General features: G+C 38.4%; 1 protein-coding gene and 1 long non-coding RNA gene across 2 annotated transcripts; both read right to left on the bottom strand.

Moving 5' to 3' along the window:
- Positions 1-1,112: 1,112 nt before the first annotated feature.
- LOC139145617 (uncharacterized) lies at positions 1,113-11,614 on the bottom strand. The gene is made up of 2 exons (XR_011554981.1): positions 11,481-11,614; positions 1,113-3,695 (listed from the first exon to the last, which is right to left on the bottom strand). It is a non-coding gene; the product is annotated as an uncharacterized lncRNA (long non-coding RNA).
- Positions 11,615-13,089: 1,475 nt separating this feature from the next.
- Positions 13,090-17,381, bottom strand: LOC139145616 (sulfotransferase 1C4-like). Its single transcript, XM_070716882.1, has 6 exons — positions 17,155-17,381; positions 16,642-16,871; positions 16,158-16,266; positions 15,245-15,339; positions 14,160-14,325; positions 13,090-13,912 (listed from the first exon to the last, which is right to left on the bottom strand). The coding sequence occupies exons 1-6, from the start codon at positions 17,291-17,293 to the stop codon at positions 13,788-13,790; spliced, it is 864 nt and encodes a 287-aa protein (XP_070572983.1). The 5' UTR covers positions 17,294-17,381; the 3' UTR covers positions 13,090-13,787.
- Positions 17,382-18,222: the final 841 nt, after the last annotated feature.

Raw genomic sequence — 18,222 nt, 5'->3', positions numbered from 1 at the left:
ATGAATGGCGCACTTCCTATATTTCTCTGTCGTAGCGGGCGCAGTTGACGTAAAAGAGGAGTCATTGGTCAGAACTTATCGTTTTTTCTACTTCTGAAATTTATTTTATGACCTCTTATTTTATCTTTTACTCTCCTTAATTTGCTGACCTAGCGTTTCAAATTCTGCTTTTAGAATTCGCCACTTTCATCGCTCTTCTTGAATTTTCAGGCTTTCAATATTCAGTTACAGTATTCTACATTCTTATTTTTAGATTCATCTTCATTAGCAAACTCATTTCGCAATTATTTGTTGATACTCGGTTCATTGACCTTGGTAACAGTTCATTGCAATCTGTTCCCTATCCATGTTATCACGTATGCGATCGCCCTCCCACGAGAACAACTGGTAACAATTCATGTAACAAAGGAACGGGTGCCGTTTTAAAACAGGGAGCCCGGAAAGCAAAACGTGGAGTAACAGCGACCCCTCGGAAGCTAGTAAAGAAATCAGATACAAACCACGCATTTGCTTAGCTTTGCACTTTCAAAGAATCACGTTTATTCAGAGAGATACTCTTGAAAGAAAAATATGACATTACAGTAATTACCTAATGTTAAATTGTGACAATGAGGACATTTTGTAACTTGGTTCAAATAGAACCGTATTATGACCGGTTTAATTTGATAGCTTAACATTATGGGCTCCTAGTAGCTTACTGTGTAAAAATACTTTTAAAAGTCAAAACATAACCGATGAGAAGTGTACACAGAATTAATTTAAAGCTGTTATAAAGTTGGTCATCCCTCGTCTTCCTTGCTGATTTCCGATGAATCCTTTGCTAAGAATTTAAAATTCGCTCGACTCTGAAAACTGTCTTGCGTTTATTTCAATGTCGTCTACAGCTACATAACAAACATGATATGTGGCAAACCATGAATGGAAAATGTTGACGTCACTTCTTCGAATAAATCAATCAAAGTTTTATAATATTTTGAACAGTAATAATAACATTAACTGCGATAGTTGATTAACTAAACAGTTGCCTCCTGGCCAAACATGCCATTAAACTGAGTAAGTAGATGTATTAACGAAAACTCACAAAGGAATTAAGAGGCAAATGGCACCTGGAATAGGTTGTATTCAATCATTTAATGTAAATCAATGTTGGTGATTCAACGATAGTGCGAGTAAATTCAATGTATGTTACAAGTAATGTTAAACGGACGAATTTTGTATATTCAAGCGTTCAAGTTCCTTACTTTGTGTCTAACATGACGCATGTAAACAATACTTGTACCTAAAAGATAATGTTTCATGGAGAAGTAAATCTAAAACAGAACAAAAACTCCATAAACTATGTAGAAAAATACGCCCATCGCAATAATCGAGTCTTTTCTCTGTAAGACCCGACTAAGAGCAGGTCAACTCAGCCTGTACATGTTCAGGCATTGGAATACTGGTTCGGATGAGAGTTCAAATATAAACTATAGCAGTGCATTTTACACACATATACGCTGTAGTGGCAACTTGAAGCTGATGGGAGGTGTTTAAACTTTGCTTTAGGGAGTAGAACGAGAATTTGCAATTAACTTTAAAGTATAGTAAAAATAACATGAAAAGTCACAACTACTGGTCCACTTAATAGAGATATATGCACGAGGTAGAGGAAATCATTTGTTAACAGCTCGATTAATTTGTGAGGGCGCTATTTTGACCTTATTAGCAAAGAATATACAGCAGCGGTCAATGTCCATACGTATAGAAAAGAAATTGACCGTTGAGGACTATATTCGAAGATAACAAAGAAAAGGGCCTCTTTGACGGTGTCTTCTCCAAAAGTTAACAACAAAAGGTGTATTTCGACTACTGACAATCAAAAGAGAAAAAAGAGAGCTGAAAGTTACAAAGAGATATGCTGTGATGGTAACAGAGACAGATAGGCGTAAACACACTCGCACACAGAAAATTAGACATTAACAGAGTAAAATTAAAATTTCAAAATGGCAGCCTCACTTGACACGTAATGCCGGTTAAAGTGACTTTCAAACATATTAAATAACATAAAAATTAAAAACACTGACATAATTTACATGAGAAATAACGATTTCAAAGACGTCGGTGCGGACAATGATCAAAATCAAAAAGGTATCATAATCTTAAAATATTTTTCGATATGTGTGGTCAAAATGACCAGTTGAGATACATCAAAATTGGAGGAATCCTCTCTTCCACAGGGAAACAGTTCTCATTCTCCTAAGCAAAAACTATAGCGTTCTGAGTCAGGAAATGAACTCCATCGAACATTTAACTGTTCAAATAAGATTTTGCTGCTATGCAGGATTTCTTCAAAATGAAAGTTTCACACTCTCTCTCCAAAAGCATTTTATAACGTGAAGGCTACATCACAAACACAATTTGTATATGATGTGAATGTACTTAAAGATTGTATTGTCACCATCCATATACCGCCATCTACGGTATACCTTACTTTGCCGGTCTTACAACATCAGTCGATCGACGTCAATCACACAATTCTTCCCTTCGGATATTTTGAGATGCCAATGTCATTGCCGTGCAGGGATTACGGAGGCAAGGACGTCGACTGAATTCCTGCTGCGATTAGGAGCTACCATGGCAACCAAGCCTTTCCTGAAGTGATCATTCATAAAGGCATAAATAAAAGGGTTTAGACAGGAATTGGAGTACCCGAGTAAGGTAAAGAACTGAAAATAGGTGGATTCTAAACTCAAGGGGGCGCCGAACTGGTTGAGGAGAAACACCGTGTGCACGGGTGTCCAACAGACGTTGAAGGTTACGCTGACCAGTATCAGAACGAAAACAGTTTTGCGTTTGGCTTTGAATAGAAGGTGCGACTGAGAGGGTTTGGAATTGACCGATCGGTTCAAAATCGTCTTCCCCTGAGTATTTAGGCAATTCAGAATTTTCAGATACGAGAAAAGGAGGAACAAAGAAGGTAAAAAATATGCCACAAGGAAATTCACAACAGCGACCAACTTTTTGAAAGACCTGTCAGGCCAGCCCGAGACGCATTTTCCGTCTTTGAATCGAAATCGATAGAATGAAAAACTCGAGAAAAGGATTGCCACCAGCCAAGCAGTGGCGAGTAAGATGTAGGCTCTTCTCCTTGTGAAGTGTATTTTGTGTTGCACGGCATAGGCGATGGCCAACAATCTCTCCAATGTGACTGCGACCAGATTCAGAACCGAGACTTTCACGCACACCCAGACAAACGAATCAGACTTTATGACATGGCAGTAGATATTCCCAACGATGTTACCTCCCAGTGGAACCTTGATTGCTTTCATGAAGAACGTCAACGAAGAGATGAGGTCTGCGAATGCTAGCCCCACAATAAAGAGGTTGGTTGTTGTTCGAAGTTTCTTGATCGACAGAAAGACGAAACAGACTAAAAAATTGCCCACGAAGCCGATCACTGCGATAATGATTAACAGTATATCTGGTAAAGACCAATGCTTCGAATTCAGTGCCGATAAATTCGGGAACTCTGTAAAATTGATACGATCGGAAACTATCGTAGTGTTCGACATCCTCTATACAGTGTGAGTTATCCGAGGCGATTGCCAATATTGCGAGGAATTCTTCACGTTACACTTCGATGCGACTCCAATACGCCAGGAAACAAGATGTCATTCGAATGTAGCACAGACCATGAAGGACCGTAGACTCCGATTCTGGAAGGGATGAAAATGAACACAGGGTTATCTGCCAAGTCTGTAAACTTGAAAGGACGAAACAAATAGGATCGGCGTTTTGTAGATAATGGACTACTGAGGACCAATCGGGAATTATTTGGATATGTCTGTGTGTCTCTTGTCGTGTCAGTTCTCCATTGCCTGATTGGGTGCCATCACTATACCAATTTACATACATAGCAATTATTGACTTTTGCTTCAACTTTTCGAAACCTTCTACTCACTATCTTTTTACTTGACCTGTTCGACAAATTGCAAGGTTCGTTGAAAACGCCTTTTATAAGCGGAGATACAATATTTAGGTTTGAATAAACTTCAGTTGTAAATGCTTTAAATGGCATTTCAACCGTCAGTCGCTCTATTTGTATCTGTGGATGTTTGAGGTAACAGTGACTGATAAGTCCATTTGGCTGGGCAACTCAAACTACAAGAGTTGCATCTCACAATAACCGATAAATTACTAATACCTGATTTTGTGTGTAGAGGCAAACACGACAAATTTTATACTATATTTGTTCGGTAGTGCGTTAAAAGCCGCCAGTGTGGTGTCACGGCTTGCTTAAGTAGCATTTTTATCGGCTGCCATTCTTGAAGTTTGTTAGATGTACATCATACAGTTTAAATTGACGAAGATAGCGCCATTCTGAACGACACATTGCACAGAAATGCAACAATGAACATAGGCTGTTTTTGTTAAGTGTGTGATAGGAAAATACCCAATGGCCATGAGGTTTCAATACAAAGAGCCGGCGTCTATCATGTAAAAGATGTATAAATGCTGCACACTAGACTGAGAAACCTGCGGCGACATGGTCGCTCAGGGACGTCAACGTGCACGTACAATTGTGAAAACACAGTTTTCATGAGTAACATCTCTGAAATGGTTCAGCAGCGCTTTTCTTTGTCAAAAATCTTACCTTGAGATGTGAAAGTGCAGTATGCTTTGCAACCGGGGACACAAATGCAGATATAAGAGGATAACATAGAATATTGATAGTTTACACCATCGATAGATGGAAAACCCGAGCTGAATAGTAAATCCGAAGACAAAAGTGCGATTCCGTTGCCGCTCAATTTATTTATTTCCTCGTTTGTTTGATTTATGAAACCCACTTAGTCATTCCTACGCTTCGCATACAAATTACCGCTGGCGGACGTATTTTCACGTGTTGTGATGATTAGAATCCATGATAAATTATATGATAATATGGTTTTTTATTTCCTCTAAATACAACATGAAATAAGAAAGCCTTGGGGGTTTGAGATCGTTTTCTTTTGGTCAAATATGCTCAACGAAAATAACCTCCGGCAAAATAGTGTCGAGTCGCTAGGGATTTAGGAGAAAATATCTCGATATCAAAAGAGTATTGCGACCGTCACGACTGACCGAAATTCACACGTTTCCAAGGACAAATACCTCCGTTTCTCATTGGAAGACAGCTTATGAGTAGTCACAAGGGTTCAGTATTTGATCGAACGTATCAGAAATGCAAGTCCACACGCATGGGTGTGCTGACTTTAGAAATAGTCTCCATATCTAGACGTACGTACAAGGTTTGTCGTTTGGTACAGTTTTGTTCCACAACCACAACGCAATTAAGGTAAAATACTCCTCGGGGACAGATATTCGGACTCTCAAACTTTTACAATTCTTTTCGTATCTACCACTTGTGGGACTCGAAAAAATTTCACTGTCTTTATTTTGTGAAAATCGCAATTTAAGTTTTCCCCATAGAGATAACACTGGGATGGTGGCTATTCAAATATCGGTAAATGTCAGGTAACTTTTTTTTCTCGTTCTAAATTTTGCACATAGATCTATGAGTTTTATTCTCGGTTGTACGAGAATGGTTGAAAGTTTTATTTAGGAAAATTTGAGCGAAAGTTTAAGTCTTTCACCCACGGTATAGCGCTAGAGATAATACGTGGCCTGGGTAAGCATAGCGACAATACAACGCCAGTTAAGTTGAGGTGTTGTTCACTCGCACATTTATTGCAGCCCAGGGTTGTAGTATGTTTGCTTACTTCAAGCGCCGCTGTGTCCCAGCATGGGAAATACTGTCATTGTATTTAACCATCTCTTGTGGCAGAAAACCGATTAGTACATTTATGTACAATAATTGGTCGGTTGCCTAGGCAAACCCATGTGCATACCAGTAAGACGCTCTGTTTGTCTCCAGTGTCTATGTTTATTCAGATAACACCGAATATTAAAGTCTGTGACCCAAGTTCTGTCGGTTAATTCCCTCGGTAAGTCATTTTGGCAATGAGGCACGAGAATCGAGCGATCTGTCTGTTTACATAAATTACAAAGAATGTACGAGCCCTATAACCTTATTTGTAATTATCTTCATACATCATTTTACTCAGCATTTTCTTTGACACCTTCTTCAATTATCGTGTGAAAGTTATTTACATAATGCATATACTAGCCGTCATTCAATCAACTTTTCCAACAAAGCTTCCTGCCATCATCATTTATTTTAAGGTAAATTTTAATAATAGCTTTGCCGATGTAAAACCCGTTGGTGAAATATGCTGACCTGGTATTTAATTCTTCCATTCACTCTGTTGCATTATCGTGGTGCGGCATGGCAAATCCATTGCGTATTTTTTTTATAAAAGCACCAAACTTGGCTCGGATGTGCTTTAATATGTGTTGAACAAATTCAGATACCGAGCCACTGAAAATCTATTGAAGCGTTGCCATGGCAGCAATTTTTCAAAATGGCCGTCAGATAAGGTACTTCTCACCTAGTAAATGTCAATTGCAGAATGCGTATCATAAAATGCACAATTGTTATGAAGATTTTGGTTATGCCGCGCCACTATTAAAGCTCTATAAGCTGTATCTTTTGGCTATTTTTTCAGAACTTTTGTTTTATGGTTTCCCTACACTTTCTGCATTGAATCCCTAAACTGTAATTTAATGCCAAGTATTTAGCATATCAACACAACCTATATGAGTATAATCTCCATCGTTATTGTTGAAAATTGTATTCAAGTCCGGACTAGAATTCATTTGTAAACAATAAACAATGATCACTACACACATACAATCTATGTTGACAAAAAGATTACTCCAAATTTCAGCATGACAAATGGATTAGGGTCAGACACGGTACAGTTGATATACAGAAGCAGAATACTTAAGAACTTGCCACAAGTTGCAGCTTATATCCCTTTAAGTTACCCGTTGATCTGTGTACTTCACAATGAGTTTAGACTTCATAGCAGTTGCAGAGAAAAACCTATAATATCAACACTCAGCAGAAATGGCGGCACTTCAAACTATATCGACGTCCAATCCTAAATTTTCTTTAACCGTGACCTAAACACGGTGAGTTCAAGGAGAATGCTTAAGATGGAAGATGAAGAACATGCAAGAATATTGAAAGGGCTACGGGAAAAGTGTCTCCATATTCTCTTTCGAACATGAAATGACCTGGACAAGTAATTTAATTGAAAAAGTTGTCACCAACTGATTCCATGCATATTACTTTATGTGTGTAAATACGATTCACATGCTTTTTGTAACTTGTTACATTTTGTGACATGGAGCTCTTAAAGATATATAATTATCAGAAATCCATAACCCAGATAGAAGTTATGTGACAGATCGTCATACATCAGGAGTTTATCGAAACGCGGGGTACCCTTCATTCTGCTAATGATAATTATTTTTGCTACTTCATGCATGTCGCAACCATTTCTTAAAATGGAGAGTGTAAATTGAACAGCGTAATGAGTGCCGTAGATAGCGAATGCACTTCGAATATAATTTAGGATAAAGTCAATCTACGCAATATTATATATTATTGCCTGAATACATGGTTTGTGTGCCCGAGAGCAGGCGATAATTTGCCCTCCTGGCGTCGGGCAAATTGTCTCCTGCTGCGAGGGCACATAAACCCATGTATTCAGACAATAATATTTTTATTACATGCCTCTTCACAGTTAATGTTATATATCATTTGCGCGCATGGACATTTTACATCTGGCGTTAAGCGTCGAAAAAGTCGAAAGGCTTCACTGGACTGGGTAACCATGGAAACCGGTCGGTACATCATTCACCGGCCCGCTAACTCCCCGGATGTTCCTATTCAAATCAGTGCACTGATTTGCACTCACATCGAGGCATGTAATAAATGATGACATTGTAGTGAGTGTAGAACGGAAGTTTTCCCAAAAACCTATCAACGCTACTCGAATAAAGTGTACATATCACGGTTCGCCATAGAGGAAGTAACGGCTCCTTGTTATTACAGTTAGGCTACGCTGTAAGCCCCTAGGGATAATAAGAAAATCATGAAGTTATAATTTGATCCTTCTGTTGAAACTGTTACGCTTCGAGAACGCCTGCCCGTTTTTTTTACCTCATGAGCTGCTAACGAGGTATTTGGTCAGGGCGATAAGCTCCTTCTTTGTGATCGGTAGAACAAATTAATGAAGGGGATAAGGGAGGGCAATTAAAGGGACAAAGTGAGCATTAATTCATTTTCGCCATGGTTTCATTTTAATTGTCTAAAATCGGGGTCGAATATATACATGGTCACCCATTCATTCAGTATCTTTCAACATGTCAGACAATATAAGTAGTCTCTCGTATCAGACAAAATTCATGAAAAATGGGCGACTTTGTCCCTTTAACAGATATGGACTGTTTTCATTGAAATACTATACAGAGATAGCTAGGGTAAAGTAATAGGCACACAGTAAACACATGTAGGGCTTGTATAATGAAAAAAAAAATTATAAATGATATTTATTGATCATAGTCATAACTTCTAGACGAATAATGCCCACAGTGCCTTGTTGGATAACTTCGCGTGGGTGGCACAGATATATCTCCAAGTCGGCGAATCTTCATTGTAGGAAAGAAATACTTTCGGACAAAGCACTGGTACGGAATCGATTATCAACGATTAACTTTGCAGATATAATCAGTGTCACGTGATATGCCGATGATTTAAAACAGTTTTCGCTCAATAAATGTGATTTCATCAAGGACTTGTAGGAAAGGTGCCACTGGGAATTTGTATTGTTGAATGTTTGTAAAGCATATTCACCGAATTTCATCCCTTATTTCTCAAACTGATTTACTATGGATTAGCTTACAAAGCTTTTCATGCAAAAAGCTCCCTGTACGCGTCTTGTATGTTGTGGAGGGCGACGGACAATTTTTTTCATTTTTCATTCTACTGCAGCAACTTCAAAGAGACAGGGCGGACAGGGAGTGTCATTTTGCGTGTTTTTTTCGTGAGTTTACCGATGGGTTTTATAGCAGTGGGAACTTCTGTGGTTTGGAAAGGGGAACTTTGGTAGGGAGAGGGGAAATGGAAAGAGATAAAAACATTCTTAATATGGACAGGAGGTGAAATTTTCAAGTCGCAGCGGGAGCCTCAAGGCAGCTACGAACTGGCCTTATTTGCATTCCAACAACAACACTTTAATAGCAAATTTACATACAAAAACACTATGGTTCAATTTCTCAAAATCGAGTGGTTGGATGCCTCTGTATTGGTCCTGAAATGTAATGTTATCATTATTATTTACGAATAGTTCTTCCATAAAACTCATCTCAGTATCCAGTCATAAACGGCAATATCATGTTGTTAAATCAATCATAATCATGGTTGTTCACCGTACTTAGGCGCTAAATAAAATTCTGTTTGCCGTCCGAGTGCTGGTAGGTTTTCAGAGAAAATTAGGAAAACAAACACAATGTTAACACTCTTAATAAAATTTTTTAAAAGAAAACCAAATAAAAATTGAACTTGTATCAATACACTTGTGTTTTTTGTCTGTGTTTATGTTTTTTCCCTGGCTGGCCGGTAGGTTTTTCAAAAATCCAAGGACGGCAAACAAAGAATTGTCTTTAAACGGCCTTACTTATTTATTGTAAACAAGAAAACGAGGAAAACAATGATGGTTTGTTACTGATCGGAAAATCTAAACAACCGCTGCAATGGTTACTGTTCTTGCCTCCGTCACTGCATTTTATCATATTTAAGTCAGCGTCTTTGGTTCACAGGTGGTCCAAACTTCAGGTCTCGGTTAAAATTCCTCATGCGCTTGAAATGACACAAAATAGAGACACTGGCCTAGGTATCAGTATTAATATAAAAACTGCACATCTGTCTGGTGCTTTTTAATGGAAAGGGGACGGCCTGGGCTACTATGGTGTTGTCGGTAGAAAAATGTTATCAAAACATTTAAAAATTCTGTGAAGGAGAAATCTGTACTCCTGATTTTTGAGAATTCTCGATATCATGTATATTGGATGTGAAGTCGCTTAAAGCTCTATAAGCTATACCTTTTGGCTATTATATTTTTTCTGAACTTTTGTTTTGTGGTTTCCCTACACTTTCTGCATTGAATCCCTAAACTGTAATTTAATGTCAGGTATTTAGCATATCAACACAACCTATATGAGTATAATCTACATTGTTATTGTTGAAAATTGTATTCAAGTCCGGACTAGAATTCATTTGTAAACAATAAACAATGATTACTACACACATACAAGCTGTTTTCAGCATGACAAACGGATTAGGGTCAGACACGGTAGTTGATTATACAGAAGCAGAATACTGAAAAACTTGCCACAAGTTACAGCTTATGTTCCGTTAAGTGCAAAAGAGATTCCCGGATACCACATAAAATTATTTACAGCATATCACAGAATTGTAAAATAGTCGTTTGGAAGACATGTCGGTGTCAAAAGTGACACCGAAAACTAAACTCACAAAGGCGCTGACTTTGTCGTCGAGTTTTATATATAGAACGTTTCTTCGTCCCCGACCCGCTTCTTATAAAACACCTCCTTGTTCTGAATACAGAATATGTTGCTCGCGACATCGGTTCCGAGGGAAAAACATAAAAATATATGCAAACGTTGACATCGGACTGCACGGCGAATTATATTATCTACGGATGCAAAGTATCCAAAAAATTGAGCTTAACTGAGGGCGCTTATTTGCATTTTACTAACAAGGTAGCCGCGGATTAATTTCATCTTCATGATGGATGAACGCCTGAGTTTATGTGACGGACACTAATTAGTTGAACAGATGAAAATTTGAAGTGAACAGTGAGTACAATGGGTATCTGAATTAGACATAAATTTTAGTAAGAAAATGGCAATACAATCCGTCAGTAGAAAATGGCGCCTAATTGTAATATCGGCAATCGTTTCATTTTGGATTGTTTTCAGTGGGCTCATCACGATTCGCCTATAGCATCTTGTCTATTGACACGGAATGGCATCCTCGAAGAATCGCTTTGGATCTTATAAAAATACCATCCAAAAACCTGCAGCGACACCCTGACACAGCACCTATATTGAGCAGTGTCAGCGTGGCTGATACACTGTGTATTATTCTGAAGGGAAATATGAACGTTCGCAAACGTATCCCATGATCGAGCGGAATCATGACGTGTAGAAATGACCTACCTTGCTTCACAGTCTCTGACAAAACAGTCGGTCTGTGAGTCAGCCAAGACAAATTAGAAGTCTAGACTGACGACAGTCCCTTGTGCCTTTTCCGTCTCTTATTGGTGTAGTCTCTCGCAATTGCAAGCGAAAGCATACATTGTGCCTTCGACGCTCGCAGCTGCTCTTGGAATGTCCAGCTCCCTTCTTTGGCGCTACGCTTGCGATTCCCCCACCGTCGTATGTGCGACAGGCTACACCAATAAGAAACAAAAAAGGCACAAGGGACTTTCGACAGTGTATTAGAAGTATTGTTAACTGTCATTTACCTAATTTTCTTGCATCGCACTGTATGATCTCTTCCGTGTTACAACACTTCCGACAAGTTTAAATCTTCCGTATTTTGTAGACTGAACACGTCAAATACTGTGGGGACCGAACTGAGTAAGAGTGTTCATGAAATAATCACCGACGAAAGTGTTCTGAACGAAATATGTACCGGTTCACATTGACGCATGCGCGCAATGCGCAATTATCGGACGACACGACAAAAACCAAATTTAATGAGTTTTCACGCACGATCGAATCTATCCACCATGTATATTAATTTTCATGTCGGTATAAGATGAAATATTGATGAAAAGTTGTGAATGGTTCGAATGTGAATCATCCCGATGTCAAAAAGTCTGAAAATTAAAATCATTAGCGAGTATCACGCCACCACTTTCTATAGCCTCCACTTAATGTGAAACCAATTTGAACAAAATATCACTACTTGACCTCCAGGTACTATTTAATTGTACGTGACATGTCGTTTAGGAAATCGATTCGTGGGGTGCTAAAGTGTAGTCCTTTTCTACTTGTTACTTTTAAAAAATTGGAACCTTCTTCACAATTACAAAGGAAATACTTTTCTCATCGGAAGATGAATCCAGATTGCTGAAATTGTCAGAACAATGTCGAACGTGAGTTTGTGCAAATCAAGAATTTCGTAAGCTCGCACGAGTGATTAGTTTATTGGTGTTTGGCTAAACATAATGAAGGTCCAAGGCTAACAATTTCAGATTATTATTCGATATAGATTGAGGATTTGTCAAATACCTCATGTACATCACTTCAACTGACTACAGACATGACCTTGATTGGATACTTATGGCGTTGATTTTGTACAATTATTCAAGGTCTATACCATTTTGGGTCTCAATAAAAATCTTTTCAATTGACTCTGACGGACTGTGTTCTCACAATTCATCAATTCATACCAATTTTAAAGAGGACTTGGATTGGAGTAAATTTTCAAAGAGACGAATATCGGGGACACGTTTTAACTTTCTAACAGTATTGATTTTGATGACATCGTTTGAAAGTGATTGTCGTGAAGTCTGAAGTCGCTAAGCCAGTCCTTCGATATGGCATGGAATTTCAAAATACCGTTCATCAATTAGAAGTTTAAAATTGTTATCGCCAAAGAAATTTTCTCGTTCCGTCGTATTTACGCGAGAATAAGAACAGCTCATCTCGTAATCATGTTTCCTTTTTACCGTTTATCATTATTATTTCAGGGTGATCAGAAGATCGTAATCTTGATGTGTTGCGTCCATTGTTATTTCATCAGCCAATCCATCTTTACTGCATACGATATCTTTGCTATGGAGACGCAAGCCACCAAAATAAGCCTCGGAGGACGACGATATTTAGACTAAAAATCATACAGTGATTTACTGGTCGACATCTCCAGTGGACTTATCACTAAACCAGTAGCAAATATGACGTGTTCGCCATCTTGTTTCTATAAAAATTGAAAACACACACACACCTACACACACGCGCGCGCGCGCGCACACACACACACACACACACACACACACACACACACACACACACACATACACATACGCAAGTCAATTTCGTGAAAGAAAGATATTTGGACCACTGGCAGAGACCAAGAAGTGATGTCAGGTGTTTCAAAAAGTCAAAAATTGTAAGCGCATCCTGCGCATCCATACCAAATCAGAAAAAAGTGGAAAATCATCGGCATAAAGAGAAAGAAAATCTATATTCAATTTTACCTGCTCGATTTGACTTGTTTATATTCTGGTAACCTACTAAACACAGTATATCTTTCCTTTGAAACGCTCAGTTTTACTATCACACTAACAAGGTTGTTCATAAAGCTAATGAAGTACGCCTTGTTACTAGTTTCTGACTGAAAGAATCTCCAACAATGTCAATGAAATCATATACATTGTTTCTTTCAGACTATTACAGAATTTTTAGATGCTACACTGCATTTTGTAATTGAAGACAAAAAATAAACACTCTCCTTCTAGGGATCCCAAAGATAATATATGACGCCATCAAGACAACTTACAGCGACATTAACACTAATATTGTTTTTTCGATCACATCGAAAAAATAAGTAAATGCCTACGATTCTATTTTCCCTTTCTACAGTCAATGGATTATGTCATAGTTTTTGGGAGATCCTTAATGCGATTGTGAATTGGCAGACTTTGTCCTACACAACTACCTTTCGTAAGCTAGAGCAATAAACCTGCAAAAAGGTTTTAGAAACCATGCAATGTTTTTAATAAAACATGAAAAACAATCGGCCGTTCAAATGTGCTGTCATTTTATCAATCGTCATCGTAGGAGTAGAAGGGGAATTCAATCTTCATTTCTTTCATTCTCCCACTGAAAGCCTTTTCCATGGCTTCATTTTCAGCTTCAGTAAGGCGACTCTTCCAAATCCCGGGTTTACCTGGAGTTAACAGAAAGGGCACAAAGAACACAAATGGAACAATGTTAACAATGCTTCTTATTGGCAAACAACCGATACATCGAATAAAGATACACATGTTATCCGTTGTCTTTTTTTTGAAAAACGATAATAACATTTCTTTCTCTCGGTTGATCTCAATATCTAGACTCACCATCAGTATTGTCTGACTATCGCAATGCTCATAAACCTCTCTAGTTTAAGAAGATCAAGGATTGTTACGCCGTACCTCTGTTTAATTTCCTCATTCCTTCACGAAACGGTGCCTTAAAGTTCGCGTTTGGGTTCTCCTTCATGACGTTGAAGGACGACCGACGAGTTATTTCATCCAGAGTAGCGTCGTCCAAGGATTTGTTCAAAAAGTCAGCGATTTTACGGACGTGACCTTTCAGATCCTTAGAACACAGAGGAGAATAAGAGGGAAAGCAGCATTAGTCAGATTAACCTTACCATAAGTTTAAAGGGCCATTATTTGTAACTTTTGACCATTTTTTACCTCGGAAAATTCCAAGTTGGAAGCTCATATTTGTTGCAAAATGTTGTTTTACGAAGAAACAAACATGATTAGTGATGTTACAGCCACATAAAACTGCTAATTTTGTTCAAACGTGTTGCCCTTCCGAGCTCGTTTGTTGACGTCTGGCGTGCTCAGCGTGCTGGTGGGGAGAACGCAGATATGGTGACGCCGCGATCACGTAAGATGTACAAGTTCACGTTTATTGCCGGATAAAAACAACATTGCGTCGTGAATTGCCAGACATCTGGCTACGCAACGTGCTCGGACAATGGACTACGACGTAAGTACCGGGCATAAGTAATGAATATTTATTTTGAAATTGCTGTAAATAGCTCGCGCAGGTGCAGAAGAATGCCTACGTAGCAATTCGCGTGTCAACAGTTTGTATTTTCTGTCCGGACAAAAATTGAAATTTTCGTTGTAAAATCACATGATATTTAGTTGTAGGGCACGTAATGTTTCCGAATAATATGCGATTCTCTGTTATTTGACAGGCTATTCAACGTGAGCCAGTGATCATTTCAATCAAAACTAACGGAAAAATCGCCAGAAGATGCAGCTAATGGAACTTTAAAGAGTTTGGGCCTATATGATGATTGTCGATAAAAGTGTCAAAAGTAGCTACACTGAAAGGACTGAAATACGTTTCAGATTCAGGAGAGCAGATGTGAAGCAAGAATGTCATATAGTTGTTACCGTGGTGTTGAAAGATAATGATTGAAATTGTGGGATCTTAGACTAGACATAAAAATATACATTTCATATGGTAATTTTTAATCTATCTTAGGGAATCTCACCCGTATCATGTCTTCATAAAAAAGAAACAGCACGTTGTCGTCATTGCGGTGTTCCCACCAGTACTCAACGTTTTCAAACCAGGAACCAAAACAAACTAAGTGGAGATTGAGAAATACACAAGTTATAAGGAGTACAACTTGTACGAATATGTAGTTTCCGTTTCAAATCCTAGTCGGGCCGACATTCACGAACAGACAGCCATAAACATGCTCACGCATAAACACACGAAAACGTGCCCTACCGCAACAGTCCTGGCGCGACACTGTTATCCATAGGAGTGTTTAGCATACATCCATACTTCATCAAGTAGTGTTTACATATTGAGATTATATGAAAGGCCTAAAAAGTATATTGATAATTCAAAATATATAGAATTTTCCTGTTGTAATACAGGATCAAGAAACTATAATCTATAGCCACCCCTTCTACACTTTCTTGCTAAGGATCACGTAAGTGATTTTCTTCTACGGCAAAATGAAGGAAGGGTCTTATTTTTAATAACACGTCGAACCCTGATTGTAATTTTCCACCTCTAAAATATTTTTGTCAATCTCATCTAATCTAACTGTATTAGATAAAATAATTTGAAATTGTACCCGATTTCATCTAGTGTCAATATTTTCCAAAACAGCTTCTTCTACCTTCGTCGTTTTGCGATAATATGCGAATGTAAACTGATTGTCCTGAATTTTTCAGCTACATGTGCGCCCGAGAACTTCCTAATTGTTGAAACCATTACCAAGTTTAAGTAACCGACTTATTTCTCGCGGACACATCGTGAAAAAAATGCTTTCGCCAAGTCAACTAATATTTGATAAAACTGAGACATTGTCATCGTTACACCATTCATCTGAATGGTAATAATCGCCTGATAAATGATATGACAATGGTAAGCAATAGATTTTCAATTACCGTTTCCTTTCAGGAAATTGTCAAAATATTCCTTCCATGACCAGGGATGAGCTTTAAAGTCATAAAATGATATCAGCACATCTTTTGGATTCCGGGCCAAATACAACACCTATGAAAATATAAGACGTGGAGGCAATGTCCTGTTAGTGTATTGGTAGAAGTCATACACAATATCAGGACACGACTTCATACAATTTCACATCTTACCTGTGGTTTAACTATGAATATCTCATGAGGCAGCAGTCGTTTTATGAGGTATGTCTCGGTGACTCCATAGTCTCCAGCAATTTTTAATTAGGGATGCCGTTTCCTCTTGGATTGACTAGCTCAGTGCATGGTACAGTTGAATCTATGTCGTCAATGATATTACTTATCTGAGACACAATTTGTTGCATTTGTTGCAGAAGGGCGCTCTCCGGTTAGTTTCTCGGCAAAAGTCATACTGAATATCAAAGACACGATTACATGAAGGCTCACATCTTACCTTTGGTTTGACCGTGAATATGTCAGGAGGCAGCAATCGTTTGATGAGATGTGTCTTTATATATCTTGGCGATTCCATGGTATCCAGCACTTTAGAAATTGGGATACGCTCTTCTCCCGGGGGGACTACTTCCAGAAATGGTACCCGCTTTGTTAATGGTACTTCGTCTGTTGAGCTTATGTCGTCACTGTTCCTTATCAGAGAGACAATTTGTTGCAGCCATGTCGTACCTGGAGTTATAATTACTGAATATGTATGAACATACGCATGAAATCTAGTTTTCGACCAAGATCAAATTTCATCTAATCTCATAGATTTAATACTACCGAGGTTTTCACCTGTTTTAAGTTTAAAGCAAACTCATTGTCAATTTTGCAGTCTCTTTTTTTCTGAATTTTACTGCAATTTTGTAATTATACGTGCATGCAACAGCATTGGAAGGCTGTCCATTGCCAATTTAAACATTGAGAAGTCATTTGGAAGTAGGTCAGAGCAAATTTTGATGACCCTCACCCGACTTGGGATAAGTCATTACAAACACATCATCCTCCCGAACTTTGAGCTTCCTCGCTGCGTCCAGTGATGAGGCTGGGAGTAGCCCGTCGTAAAAGAGCACGCCTTCGTAATAGTGAAATCCTTCTGAAGCCGTCATAGCTCGCAACCATTAAAATGGCGGACCTACATTCCCCTTGAATGCTCTGAAGCTGGGTAGCAAACAATGAGCCTTGAATTGATCACGTGATGTGTGTATAGGTCAAAGGAGGAAAGTGCAGGCCACATATTCCAAACTGAGGCAGCACTCTACACAATCACTACATCATGCCAAAATTTAGTACTTTAATACACTTTTCGTAAGTTAAAGAAGAGTTGGGGAATGTGCACAATAAACGGCAGGTTGTGCGGTAAAGGAACTGAAGGAAATCTCTCGTCCAATTTTTCCACGGCCCCCCTCGCCACAACAACAGCAAAAATTTTTCAGAGACCAAAGAAAACGTTGGAAGCCCCCACCATATGAAAATGTAGAGCAGACCTGTGCCAACTTATCCGAACAGCTCCTGCTGTCGCGGTGTGTTGTCTATGGCACAAACCATGAACAATTTTTTTCCTAAACAAAGCTGGCTATATCTGTGCATTTATGTGTTTGACAAGCTATAAGAATTTACTTCACTAGAATATGATGTTTAGGATAGCATTTTTGTACAAGATATTTTATTTTGAAATTCCCCCGAAAACTGTCATTTAAGTATACATGATTGTCTTCGGCAAAACTATTGTAAATTTCATCCACTGGAATGTGGCAGTTAGAAGTGCTAGGGTGTGAAACAAACTGATATTGAAATTTTGTGAAAAGATACCAGTGTCTATACATGTGAGACCCCCAAGTAAACCATAAAAAATCAATTTAAAACTAGCAAAATATATCTGTCAATATGATTATTTTGTCTGAACGTCCTGGTACTCTGGAATTTTCAAGGTCCCCCAACACCAAGTCCCCCATCCTCAATTTCTCATCCGGCCCCCAGCCGTGAATTATATTTGTTTCATTAGAAAATACATTTATGGAACAAAAAAATGTACTTT

Source organism: Ptychodera flava, chromosome 12 (genome assembly GCF_041260155.1).
Source record: "Ptychodera flava strain L36383 chromosome 12, AS_Pfla_20210202, whole genome shotgun sequence".
NCBI classification, from domain to species: domain Eukaryota; kingdom Metazoa; phylum Hemichordata; class Enteropneusta; family Ptychoderidae; genus Ptychodera; species Ptychodera flava.
The sequence above is the reverse complement of the archived record's forward strand: the minus strand, read 5'-3'. Positions and strand labels throughout refer to the sequence as shown.

Excerpts from the sequence above, each read along its gene's own strand:
- LOC139145616 (XM_070716882.1), bottom strand. The coding sequence starts at position 17,293 with ATGACGGCTTCAGAAGGATTTCACTATTACGAAGGCGTGCTCTTTTAC. Across the intron at positions 16,267-16,641 it reads TATTCACGGTCAAACCAAAG|GTGTTGTATTTGGCCCGGAA; the intron begins GTAAGATGTGAG and ends ATATTTTCATAG. Across the intron at positions 14,326-15,244 it reads TTTATGAAGACATGATACGG|GATCTGAAAGGTCACGTCCG; the intron begins GTGAGATTCCCT and ends CTGTGTTCTAAG.